The 12,714-nt window shown below is 48.9% G+C and overlaps 1 protein-coding gene across 4 annotated transcripts in view; it reads right to left on the reverse strand.

Annotated features, from left to right (window-relative positions):
* Positions 1-12,714, reverse strand: part of LOC144946688 (phosphorylase b kinase regulatory subunit beta-like) — a 146,675-nt gene that overhangs the window by 47,625 nt on the left and 86,336 nt on the right. For all 4 annotated transcript variants that reach the window (XM_078875773.1, XM_078875776.1, XM_078875775.1 and 1 more), the window contains exons 14-16: positions 12,189-12,283; positions 5,116-5,171; positions 3,256-3,349 (exon numbers count right to left, since the gene is read on the reverse strand). In XM_078875773.1, coding sequence (XP_078731899.1) covers positions 3,256-3,349; positions 5,116-5,171; positions 12,189-12,283 — 245 coding nt within the window. The remainder of the gene's footprint in view (positions 1-3,255; positions 3,350-5,115; positions 5,172-12,188; positions 12,284-12,714) is intronic.

A 12,714-nucleotide genomic window follows, 5' to 3' on the forward strand; every position in this document is an offset into this window, starting at 1 on the left:
GCCCGAACACCTTCGCCATCAGGTGTAGTGCGGCCTGGAGCGTAGAGCGGGACGACCTTGCAGCAGATGTGAAGGCTGCAAGCGCGTCGTCGTCAAGCATCGCTGGCAACGCACGCAGGGCAGTGGTGTCGGACCACCCCGACATCTCCTGATGAGCGAGGAACCTTCGTTGGAAGGCTCCCCAGTCGCCCCCATCCGCCTTGAACGCCGACAGCGCGGGCAATCTTTGCTGGAGGACCCGATCGTCGTCGACGTCGGAGAGATTTCCCCGCGCTCCGCTGGAGTTGTGTAAAATGTCGGCTCGGTTGTCAGGCGCAAAATGGAGGGCTCCGGCGCGCGCTGATGACGTGGGCTGCGCTGCGCGGAGGTGTCCGGCCACGTGGCGTCCGTCTTTCCCGCCAATCGGTGGCGGCCCCCCAAAAACGGCGGCAACTTCCAGACTTTTGGCGCGAAGCGCCTTTTGGCGGGAATCCTCCAACGTCGCTTCCTCCACGACCCCCGCAGCCGTTTTTCCGCTCGCCAGAACGGAGATGTCGGCCAAGACAGCGGCGGCGGCGAGTAGCAACTCCGCCAACCGGGAGTGCGCGTCCTGGAGGCTGGTGTCGGAGGCAAGCGGAGCGTCGGCCATCACCGCGAAGTGCTGCATCGGCGGCAACTCCTCGTCCTCTACTCCCGAGGTCGGTGTCCCCGGTACGCCGTCGTCATCCCGACCTCGCTCGTGGGTACGGGTAGTCTTCCTTGTGTCCATACTTCTTGAAGACAGGTTTACTTCTGACGCCAGTTGTAATGTAGTAACTCGGCGGGAGACGACTTCACGGGTAACACACTCTTTATTTTATCAAACTCGTTCACAGGTGACTAACACCTACTTTGTATCTCGGGTGACAAACACCCACTTAGTATCTCGGGTGACAAACACCCACTTAGTATCTCGGGTGACAAACACCCACTTAGCTACTTGGCGACTAACGCCCACTGAGCTACTCGGATGACCAACATCCACTTAGTATCTCGGGTGACAACACCCACTTAGCTACTCGGCGACTAACGCCACTGAGCTACTCGGGACACTCCCTGCCCGGGGTATCCGTCTCGACTGTGGGTCCCCAGCCCGACCCACGGGGGCGTCGGACCCCGGGTCCCACAGCCTCGCCTCCGAGCCACACAGGGCCCCGGTCCCCACAAGGACGGCGGGACTAGGGTTCTCGTGGCACTAGGTCTTCAGCTCCGTCTTCGGGTCTTCAACTGGGTAACTCTCCCCGAGTGCTCTCGCGCGTCCCCCTTTATACCCCACCTGCGGACGTCGCTGCGAGCACCCACTTATTCGACCAATCGCCGGGCGCTGGCTACGATCCTCTTTTCCCCCATCTCATCGTGCCTCACCACTCACGCCGCGCCGCCCCGTCATCTGTCACTCCCGGCGCGCGCGTCCACACCACGCCCACAACGCGTGCCCAACCCCGCACCCCGCGCCGCCCCGTGATCCATCACTGTCACAGTCGGCGCACGTCAATACCACCACTACACCTGCACGAAAGGTAAAGGCGCAGCGCTGCAATTGCTTGGCTCCCGCCACTGCTGGCGCAAGCGGCCTCCACTGGAGGGAGCGCTCTCGACAGCTCTCATGCTTATTTTAAATAAAGATCCGTCGGGAGGGCACAGGTGCCTGGGGCTCTACCCCTCCTCAGATGATGGACAGGAGTTGGTCACTGCCCTGCGGGGCTTTAGCTGCTGATATGCTCGCTCGGCGCGTGTTCGCTATTTTGCTTTGGAGTTTATGTTAAGTGCTCTACCCCTTCCACATCCCCCTCGATGTCCCTTCTACCCCCTCCCTGTCGTTTGTCGCTCTTCCCTCATCTTCCCTTCCCCACGTAAAAATGCATGCTCCCGCTCGCGGTCCCCACACGGATGGAACAGTGAGGTCAAATTTTCGTCCCCTCCCCTAAACCCAGGAGTGTTGAGTTCAGGTCTTTTGTCCAGGTAATTTCTGCGCCCCCCCCCCCTCCCTTTGCCACGATTTATGCTCGTGTTCAATTACAACAAAAAATAAAGATCGATCGTGCCAATGTTAAGAGACACGGACGAAGAAAATGCAACAGAAGCTGAAAAGTGCACAAAAAAGCGTTTCCAGAGATACACGCTTTGCATCGCACTGGGAGACAGAGAGTAGGAATACGGTGTTCTGGGAGCAAATGCAAAAAGGAGACGTAGATTTATTTTTGCATGGAAAGTAAAGGAGACTTGGGCCGGACGCGCGGTGGCGTGGTGGGACGATGGACGAGACTGGCGGTGGAACGGCAGCCAATGGAGTGAGCGTGACCGGGAGGACATGAAGTGTGGAGATGGAGCGACGAGATTGGCTCTCTCGCAGGAGCTGGGTGGATTGATTTAGCCTTATGTTTGAATGGATCGTAACTATATTGCAGTGTTTATTAATTGTGCGTGCAGAGCTTTGAGATGTCGGTTCGAAAGACGCGTTTTAAAATAAAGATGATCGTTATTATTATTATTATGATTGTGGCATCGTGTGACCGTGATGGATGGTGACAGCTTGAGAAGACCCTCATTCACCAGTGGATAGATCATGGCTGAACTTAAATTCGAACAATTAAATTCTAAAATGGGTGGTGCATCTAGCAGTGGATAGATAATAGCTGCTGCTGCTGTTAATGATGATGATAAACACAGACGGCATATTCTCTGGATTACAAGACACTCCAGAAAGTAAAATGCACTCCAAACGTGTGCCCGGTGTTAACAAAGTGACATAAATCTCATTAGACATGCACACAATACACAGCTACCGGGCTTTGTGACGTACCCCAACCTTCTGATTTGAAATACAGGGGGTAGAAGAGGGATCTTATGGTCTGGAGAATACGGTAACGGAATCCGACCCCACGAGTAGAGAGAGTGGAACCGCGGGGGCCACACTGGTGGTGTCACGGTAGCAAGACGTTAACTACTTTGCCTGGTATACAGGTCGTGGCTTCGATCCCGACTCTTGCATATTTGGAATTGCATGTCTCTCTCCCTGTGGACGCGTGTTTTTTTCTGCGAGTCATCCGGTTTTTTAGCTCCACATTTAGAATCAACGTGTGTTTAGAGTATTTAGCGGCTATACATTTACACGTGATACGCCACTTCGTTGACCCTATAATTTCACAAAGAGCTATTTAGCTCAGTGGACCATACCGGGTAAAATAAAAACGTAGTTTTGTAGTTTATAGTTTTAATTTAGAAGGGGATCGTTACCTTTACGAGCTCCGACTGCGGCCACACCTGGATGGGCTCCATCTGCAGGGGAGTCTGGGACTGGATTCCGTAGGTGTTCAGGAACGCCTGCAGGCTGCAGTCAGATATACAAAGATAAATACCCCCCGTGTAGCTTTTAACAAGGGTGCTGGGGCATCATACACTGACTCACTCACACATCATATGCTGACTCACTCACATATCATACACTCACTCACACAACCACTGACCCATTCACTCATCATACACTAATTCACTCATCATACACACTCACTCATTATACGCTGACTCACACATCGTACACTCACTCACACTACCACTGACTCACTCACACATCATACACTGGGAGTGTCATGCTGCCAGCTATGGCTGCAAAGTGTGGTCGTACATGTTATATATAAGGTTTATTGTTCAATTTAAATCACAGTTCCTATGACTACTGTTGTTACATTGTTTTTATAGCGTTATCTTGGTGATTTCGAAAACATATGGGAAATCTAAATTGTATTATGGTTGCTATTTTTGACTTGCATCACACTGGGATCTTTGCACACAGCGTTTTTTTTGTGTGGAAGATTTGCTGGTTTATCCAGGATGTTTCTATTGCGCGTCGTTTCTCCGTTCATATTTTGTTTGTTGCGGTTGCACCCGACTTAAAAGCCGCATGGCTCACAGGCTATACCTAATAAATGAAACTTGAAACTTGAAAGTGCTGTCAGCGAGCTCCTATTAAGGCTGGCGTGGTGCACGAGGGGGGAGTTGGTGTGGCTAACACCACATCTGACCGCCTTTGCCTAGTGTGTGCGCATGTATACACAAAGCACCAGCTACTTGTTTAATGCTGAGCTGACTTAGGGGAGGCCCAGCACCGGATATGATAGCAGTTGCCACTGATGTGGCTGGATTCATTGTGCAGTGCATGAACCACTAGGCTGGTGCAGTGTCAACATCAGCATTCCATGACAAAAAAAAACTCACTCCGCCACCACTCCCATCAACCTCATCATCACTTGTAACACCATCATCTGAATATCACCACCACAACCAATGCCATCACCATATCTACCACTACAACCACGATCAAAACCAACATGAGCACCATCACCATTTTCACCTCATGACCATTACCATCATCAACACCACCATCATCATCATTCCAGTATTATTATCACCGCCACTACTATTACTACGACCATAAATACCACGATCATCAACACTAAAATCACAACCTTCGCCACCATCACTACCACCTGCATCACGAGAACACACCAACACGAGCATCACTACTACCATGACCATCACAACTACCACCAAAATGATAATCACCACCCCTTTTTGTTTGACTCGCCATTGAACAAAGACAGTCACCGCATCGCGCCCTTTCAGATGCGCTTCTGCGGCCATCTGGAACGCTCTTCCTTCCCACATTAGGAAGCCACTGGAGCTATGCACTTTTAATTAATCCAGATTAAAAACTCATGAACTAATTTCTTTAGAACTGCTTTTTGTGTTTAGTTTGTTGCCCTTCCCCCGCACATACAATTAGCATGGTTGGCTACTTACAGTGTGAAAGAATTTGAAATTATATGCATAAATTAATAACACATTTAATCTAATAGGGGGGTGGGGGGTTGGTGGTTTGTGCAATGATAGGTGACCAAGCTATGGCTATCAACACCTTACACTTGAAACCCAGAATCCGAGGCTAGGATCTCAGCGTTGCTACGCACGGTGCGAAAAAAGTTCTACATACATACAACACGACCGCCACCACCGTAATCATAACGGTTTCCTAGGGGGTCATCATCGTCGTCCTGGCAGTGGTGTCCTCAGGAATATCGAGGCCTCCCTCCCACTCACTGTTGGCCCTCGGCGACGATCGTGACGTTGACAGCGACGTTGGTACCCAGGGGCCCCTGGTTGTTGCGGGCGACACAAAAAAAGAGAATAAACACCGCGAAGACTCCGACGAGGCCGATCAATAACAACAACAACAACACCCGCTCCCCGCACGCTCCCAAAACAAACCCGCAGGCACACAGCTCGCGCACAATGCCGGCAACGCTCAATCTCATCTCCAGGCGCGCTCTCTCGCCCAACCTCTCGCCGTGACCTGTTTGTAAAATAAACCGCCGCGGCATTTATGATAACATCAAGACCGATTGCCGCCCCGCTCAAATTGTTATGGATTTTAGCAGAACTTACCAACAGACGCTCGTAATGTTCCTTTCGCTGCATTGTTATTTTAAAGTCAGCAAAAGGTTTCTGCTCATTGGGTGAGGACTTGAATGTGGAATTTCCACTCTTCGGTCAGGGTTATTTTGGGAAGCTTCGTTTGAGCAGCGAGATGGCACCTCGACTTCAAGAGTGCCACCAAAATCCGCTTTGGCCAAGATAAAGTTCGTGTGAGGACCCATGATGAATACATACGTCGCCGGATCACGAGAGATAAAAGGCGCCTTGGGTAACGCCTTCATCCAGCAGTGGATTAACCAGAGCTGATTATGACGATGGCGATTCAACGGGGGTGAGTTGAACACCCGTTAATTTTTCATGGGTAACTCAGTGAGCGGCAGTGGAAAACAGCCGCACTGTGGAGGTTGGGGCGAATGGTTCCCGCTCGTTCTTGGTTAGATGTGTGGTGCCACGGATGAGTAGGAGCTGCCCCATGACTGCATTAAGTTCACGCGACGGCTGGTGAGTGACTCGGTACTGGGCCCACTAACCGTACGCTAAACGTTTGCTCCTCCTTCCCCTCACCAACACAATCATCAATTATGTCACCGTGTCCAACAAAGAGATTCGCAGATTCAAGCAAAAAAAACAAACACGGATGTTTCTTGCGTTTAAATCTGTAAATAATGAGAAAAACACCGTAGAAAGACAATAATAGTGCATTTCGATTTAAAGCTTTCGTGACTGCAGGGATTCATCTTCTTGGTTCTTTCGGTAAAGTCACGTAGAAGGGAAGTAATAAAATAATAAAAATAAAACATAATAAAATAAAATAATTCTCACGACGTTTCGGCTACAACGCAAGCAGCCGTCTTCAGGTGAAGAATGAGACACTACCAAGCTAGGAGCTTATATATAAGCTGGGTTGGAGGTGGAAGAGCGCCTTAACAAAAATAATGTGCATATGAAGAGGAATTTAGCATATTCATGGAAAATGCGTAGGAGGTAGGCGGGGGGGTTTCAAAGTCATATTATGCCCATGCATTATGCAGGATCAGCAGCACCAAGGGGGGGTGCAGGGAGTAGCATTAACAAAGGAAAGGAATGTTAATGATAAAGATGGATTCTGGCTTAGCAATCATTTCGATACACATTAGGGTGGGTAGAATAATACATAGTGTTATATTAAAATGTGGTTTATAGCAATACAGTATATAATTTAATGTTGGGTTTATCTATGGCAGTATATAGTACGGTATATGCTCGTGTGATGTAAGAGAATGTAGTTTAGATGCAAGCATATTATATAATTTTTACGACGTAGAATTGTAATGTATTACTTGCTGTTAGTAACTCAGCTTATTGTAGAGTATAGTAAGTATACTGATGGTGCTATGCAGTTTATACTTTAGTTTTTTTTATATGTAGTTTATACTTTAGTTTTCTACGTGGTTGTTTAGTAACTGCAGCTACATATCATTAACATTCCTTTCCTTTGTTAATGCTACTCCCTGCACCCCCCCTTGGTGCTGCTGATCCTGCATAATGCATGGGCATAATATGACTTTGAAACCCCCCCCCCCGCCCACCTCCTACGCATTTTCCATGAATATGCTAAATTCCTCTTCATATGCACATTCTTTTTGTTAAGGCGCTCTTCCACCTCCAACCCAGCTTATATATAAGCTCCTAGCTTGGTAGTGTCTCATTCTTCACCTGAAGACGGCTGCTTGCGTTGTAGCCAAAACGTCGTGAGAATTATTTTATTTTATTATGTTTTATTTTTATTATTTTATTACTTCCCTTCTACGTGACTTTACCGAAAGAACCAAGAAGAATAATAGTGCAGGCTGGAAAACCGTAAGCTTAAAAAAACAACATAAACGTGTACAACACACACAGCCACTTGGGCACTTACAAACACCTTCAGCAGTTAAATTTCGATTTAAAGCTTTCGTGACTGCAGGGATTCATCTTCTTGGTTCTTTCGGTAAAGTCACGTAGAAGGGAAATAATAAAATAATAAAAATAAAACATAATAAAATTATTCTCACGACGTTTCGGCCACAACGCAAGCAGCCGTTCACAGGTGAAGAACAGGTCTGTCGGAAAGACAGCGTCTTTCCGACAGACCTGTTATTATTTCCCTTCTACGTGACTTTACCGAAAGAACCAAGAAGACCTTCAGCAGTTGCTGAAGAAGTGCATTGTGGTCCTCTTGTCCTACGTTACCACAAATATAAATCTTAAACAAATGTGACCACCGACCGACACTTCTTCAGTACAAACACCAATGCTTTATTGCATTTGCACAAAGACTGTGGTGCTTTTTGACGCATTCTAATTTTTTGTGGCTATTTCTTGGCCGTATCTTTATACCCCTGGGTGGGTGCCCAAAAACCCACAACGGCCACAGTTGTAGCTGCTGCACCCCTCAACAGGGTAGACAAAACGATTATTTGAGCGGAATAAATTGATGGGTCGACAAAACGACAGGGCATGGTGGGGGGTGGGGGCTTCTCGCGAAGTCTTACGTAACCACGATGGCACGGACGCACGCTGCGTGCGTGAATGGACGCACGCGGGCAGAAATGGCCGAGGAAAAAAAACAATTTGGCACGTTCCCTGTTTTCACACGGTCACACAGCACGACCTCTCCTCGCGACAAGCGGGTGCTTTGAGAACGGCGTTAATTCATGCATTAGGCTTTTCAGTCACGGTTTCCATTGAGTTCTCATCTTTTACACTTTGCAGTTGGAGGATGAATGCCGGCCCCACGCTGCCGCCCATTCTCGGCCATGACGCGATTTCGTCGCTCCATCTCCGTGGCAGTCGTTCTCGCTGGCGCGCATTCCCTCCTTTGGCTGTGGTTCCATCGCCGCCAGTCTCGGCCATCGTCACTTCTAACCACGATGTGTCCAGCCCAAGGCCACGTGTCAATGATGCCTCTGATCTGTGTTTGATCTGCGTTGCGACCCTTTCTGTCTAATTACTCCTCCACGCTGCTTCCTTGGACACTGAACATTTGTCTGAGTGCATTCATGTCTCGGGTTTCACAATCACAAAGTGGCGAGGTGGCGCTGCGGTTTAGAAATTATTGACTCGCAATCATAAGTTTAAATTTCAGTTGGAGCACGGCTCATCATACTTGCAGGGTGGTAAGTCAACAGTGGTTTCCTGCAGAGAAAGCAGTCCCTGCCATGGGATTGAGGAGTTTCCACCACTGGCTCAGGACGTGATGAGTTCCAACTGGAATGCTCAGCTGACCAAGAAAAATACTGCGTTGGCCTCCAGACATTTGGCTGTCCCTCACTCCGCCCGTGCGGCAACACAGTTGGAGCTCGTCGCGGATTTCGCCGTTGAACCCCAGCAGCCGCCCCGGTTAACGCTACCAGGGCCGGCAAGGGGGTGGAGCGGCTAACACAACAGAGACAAATATCCCCCGTGTAGCCTGTAACAGACTGTTGGGGCAAGTGCAAGTTAGCAAGCACCTATGAAGGCCGGCATGGCACATGAGTGGGTGGGTGGCCAGCATCATGCCCTTCCACCTTTGTCTCCCTTGTGGCGATGTTTTACACATCGCATCAAGTACACATATACAGACACGCATCACACACACGCGCGCATCCACCACCGCTCACCAATGTGCGAGATAAGTCAGCAATCTCATTAATGGAACTTTGGTGGCGGGAAGAGGTGGGGTGGGGGGACTGCCAGCTGCACATGAATGAGCGTGCAATCAATCACAACTTGTCAATGTGTGTCAATGACTGTGGCCTCGTGAGAGAGGGTGCGTGTGTTCTGCGTGTGTGTACGTGTTCTGCATGTGTGTGCGTGGGTACGTGGAGCGGTTAGCGCTCTGAGCTCCACCCGGTGGCCTCGGATTTGATTCCCGCTCACGGCCAACATCTGAACTGATCCAGAGCCTCCCCTAGGTTGACACGGCCTGAAATGAAAACCTGATGTGGTGTATAAACATCAGTACTGGGGAGACAAAGGCAGCAGGGCGTGCAGCTGGCCATCTACCCCCTCGTTCGTGTGCTTTGCCGGCCTTCGTAGGTGCTCGCTAACAGCACTTACCCCTACAGTCTCTTGAAGGCTATACGAGAGATCTTTTTCGATTTAAAGCTTTCGTGACTGCAGGGATTCATCTTCTTGGTTCTTTCGGTAAAGTCACGTAGAAGGGAAGTAATAAAATAATACAAATAAAACATAATAAAATAAAATAATTCTCACGACGTTTCGGCTACAACGCAAGCAGCCGTCTTCAGGTGAAGAATGAGACACTGCCAAGCTAGGAGCTTATATATAAGCTGAGATGGAGGTGGAAGAAGAAGAGAGCCTTAAGAAAAGAATGTGCATATCAAGAGGAATTTAGCATATTCATGGGAAATGCGTAGGAGGTGGGCGGGGGGGTTTCAAAGTCATATTATGCCCATGCATTATGCAGGATCAGCAGCACCAAGGGAGGGTGCAGGGAGTAGCATTAACAAAGGAAAGGAATGTTAACACAGCGATCTCCCCGTGCAGCCGTGAAGACTCATTTCATATGTAGGCTTTTGCGACCAACATTACGTTTCGGGTCAGTTCGTGCGGGAATAATTTCAGTTAGAACTACGAACCCTCCACCACACGACAAAAGCCAAACCAATCAAGTTGTCACGTGGGGCAAATATGGCCAATTAATTCTGGTTCCTTCAGCAACACCAGAGGAGGGATGATGAAAAGCGAGCAAAGCTCTTGACAATTTTATTCGACGTTTCACTGAAGATGACACCCAGCGTCGTCAGGCATGAACGCGAGAGCTCACGTCTCGAGCGAACATCTAACAATATTTTTGTTACAAAAATGTTACTCGCTTTTCAAACGAAACCCAGTCTGCTGGGTCAGCTGGTGGAGGGTTGTGTGCTACAGCCCTGATAGACATTGTCCCCACACGATTTCGCCCAATACAAAACAATGTTGATCCCCAAAGGCTGTTGGGCCAAATGGGATGCAGTGGCCAGCGCCACGCCCCGCCACCTTCGTCTTCTCGGTGCTCATGTTTGCACACTGCACTTGGTACTAATTTAAGGTTGAGTCACCCTCAGGGAGGCCCATGACCTTACTGGTGAAAACAGGCTCTTAGTATTTTCACATATACTAAACATACAAAGCGACAAAGACAAAGAACTCTCGTATACTCTTTGGTTTATTCGGTAAAGTCACGTAGGTATAAAATAAAATAAATCACGACATCAGGTGGGAAAGCAATGCTTTGCAATGCCACCTGATGATGGACGCTTGTGTTGCGCCCGAAACGTCGTGATTTATTTTATTTTATACCTACGTGACTTTACCGAAAAAAACAAAGAGTATGGATTCCTGCAGTCACGAAAGCTTAAAATCAAGAACTCCCATGTAGCTATTTGTGAAGGTCACCACAGTGTCTGTGGGAGTGGTGTGGCTAGCACCACGCCCGGCCATATTTCTCTCTCCAGTGCTGATGTTTACACCTGCACTACAGTTACTCATTTAAGGCCGAGTCGACCTAGGGGAGGTTCACGACCGGTTCAGAATTTTGCCACCGACGTGAGGCGTGGACAGGAAACAAACTCAGGACCACGGGTTTGTAGCTTGGTTCGCTAACTGCTGCACCACCGCTCCACCCACACATCCACATCGACACGTGAGACACGCACACTCCAAAAATTCCACACCCCAAAGACAAGATACGAGCATTTAAATAATACCAACATTGTAACTCAACACAAAATACGCATTACTCATGCCAGTGAGGATAATTAAATATACGTGACAATTTTTTTCCCATTCACATTGTTAATACAGTAATAAATAAGACAAAACGATAAATATCCATCGCAGGTGCACTGTAAGCAATTTCCCCCCGAAAGAGACAATGCTGAATTTATTCCTTTATAGGAAAAGTGCCGTCCACGCAAATTAATTTTGCTCAAAAATGTTTCGCGTGGTGTTGGGCCGCGGTAACAATTTGCTTCCAAGATCGTTCGTCATCCTTGACCTGATGAAATATTAAAAACAATTTAATAGGAACGCAAAGTTAAGATCAGGAGTCCCAGCGGTGGCCAGGTGATTCGCTCGGCGCTGAAAGCGCTGAGCCGGCAACAGCTGGGAACCTGAGTTCGAATCGAGGTGATCAAATGGGGATCTCACACGCGGCGTGGTTGAGGGCCTCAGCCTGGTCACCGATGACTGCGTGAAATAAAAGCGTGACGTAAAATTTGGTTCTGCACTTGACGTGGATAAGTTTCAGTTCTGAAAATCGAATTATAAATAGATATTGGTCGCGTGACAAACGTTACTTTCGGTGGTGGCAGAGAAGGAGGGGAAGTGCTGCTCCCCCTGCTGTGTTTGTTTGTCTCACCACAAGTACGTGTGCTGCATGCAGCCTTGATGCCTGTTTGTCGTTTCAACATCCTAGCACCTCCTGTATTGGTGTTAGTTGTGTTTGAGGTGACGCGGTGTGCCTACAATGAGGAGGTCCATGACTGCGAACGTTCATCACCGGTGTTTCTTAAAATATTTAATCGGGAAATTAAATATTTAACACAAATCACCAACGACAAGCGCGGCACAGCGACATTCTCGCGGAACGGTTGATCCAACTGTCGTGGACCTGATATCATGCGGTGTAATCCCCCCCACCACCCCCTCTACCCCCCCCCCCCACCATATCGCGCTGACACCGGCTGCCAGCAGTTGTGACGACGCCGCTACCGCCGGCGTCCGCGCCGCACCTGGTTGGAGTAGCGGAGGCTGACGTTGCGTCTGTCTCCCATGGGGACGTAGCGACGCACGGGGTCCAGCTCCTGGGGGGTGATCAGCCCGTCCACTGCAGGGTGACAGCGGCGGCATCATCATCGTCATCATCGCCATCATCATCATCATCGCCGTCATCATCATCATCATCGCCATCAACATCGTCATCATCCCCATCATCATCATCGCCAATGCCATTATCATCATCATCATCATCGCCATCATCATCATTGCCATCATCATCATCATCGCCACAATCATCATCATCATTGCCATCATCATCATCGCCATTATCATCATCATCGCCATTGTCATCATCACCACCATCGACATCGCCACCGTCATCATCATCGCCATCATCATCGCTACCGTCAACGTCATCACACTTTATTTTGTTTGTCGCAGTCGCTGTATTCAGGAAAGCCTCAGTGAGTCTGACGACTCTTCTTGACGGAGGGTCCTCTGCATTGATGATGTTTTGGCCAATGCCAGCGACATTCTGTC

This window comes from Lampetra fluviatilis, chromosome 42 (genome assembly GCF_964198595.1).
Source record: "Lampetra fluviatilis chromosome 42, kcLamFluv1.1, whole genome shotgun sequence".
In the NCBI taxonomy this organism is placed as follows: Eukaryota; Metazoa; Chordata; class Hyperoartia; order Petromyzontiformes; family Petromyzontidae; genus Lampetra; species Lampetra fluviatilis.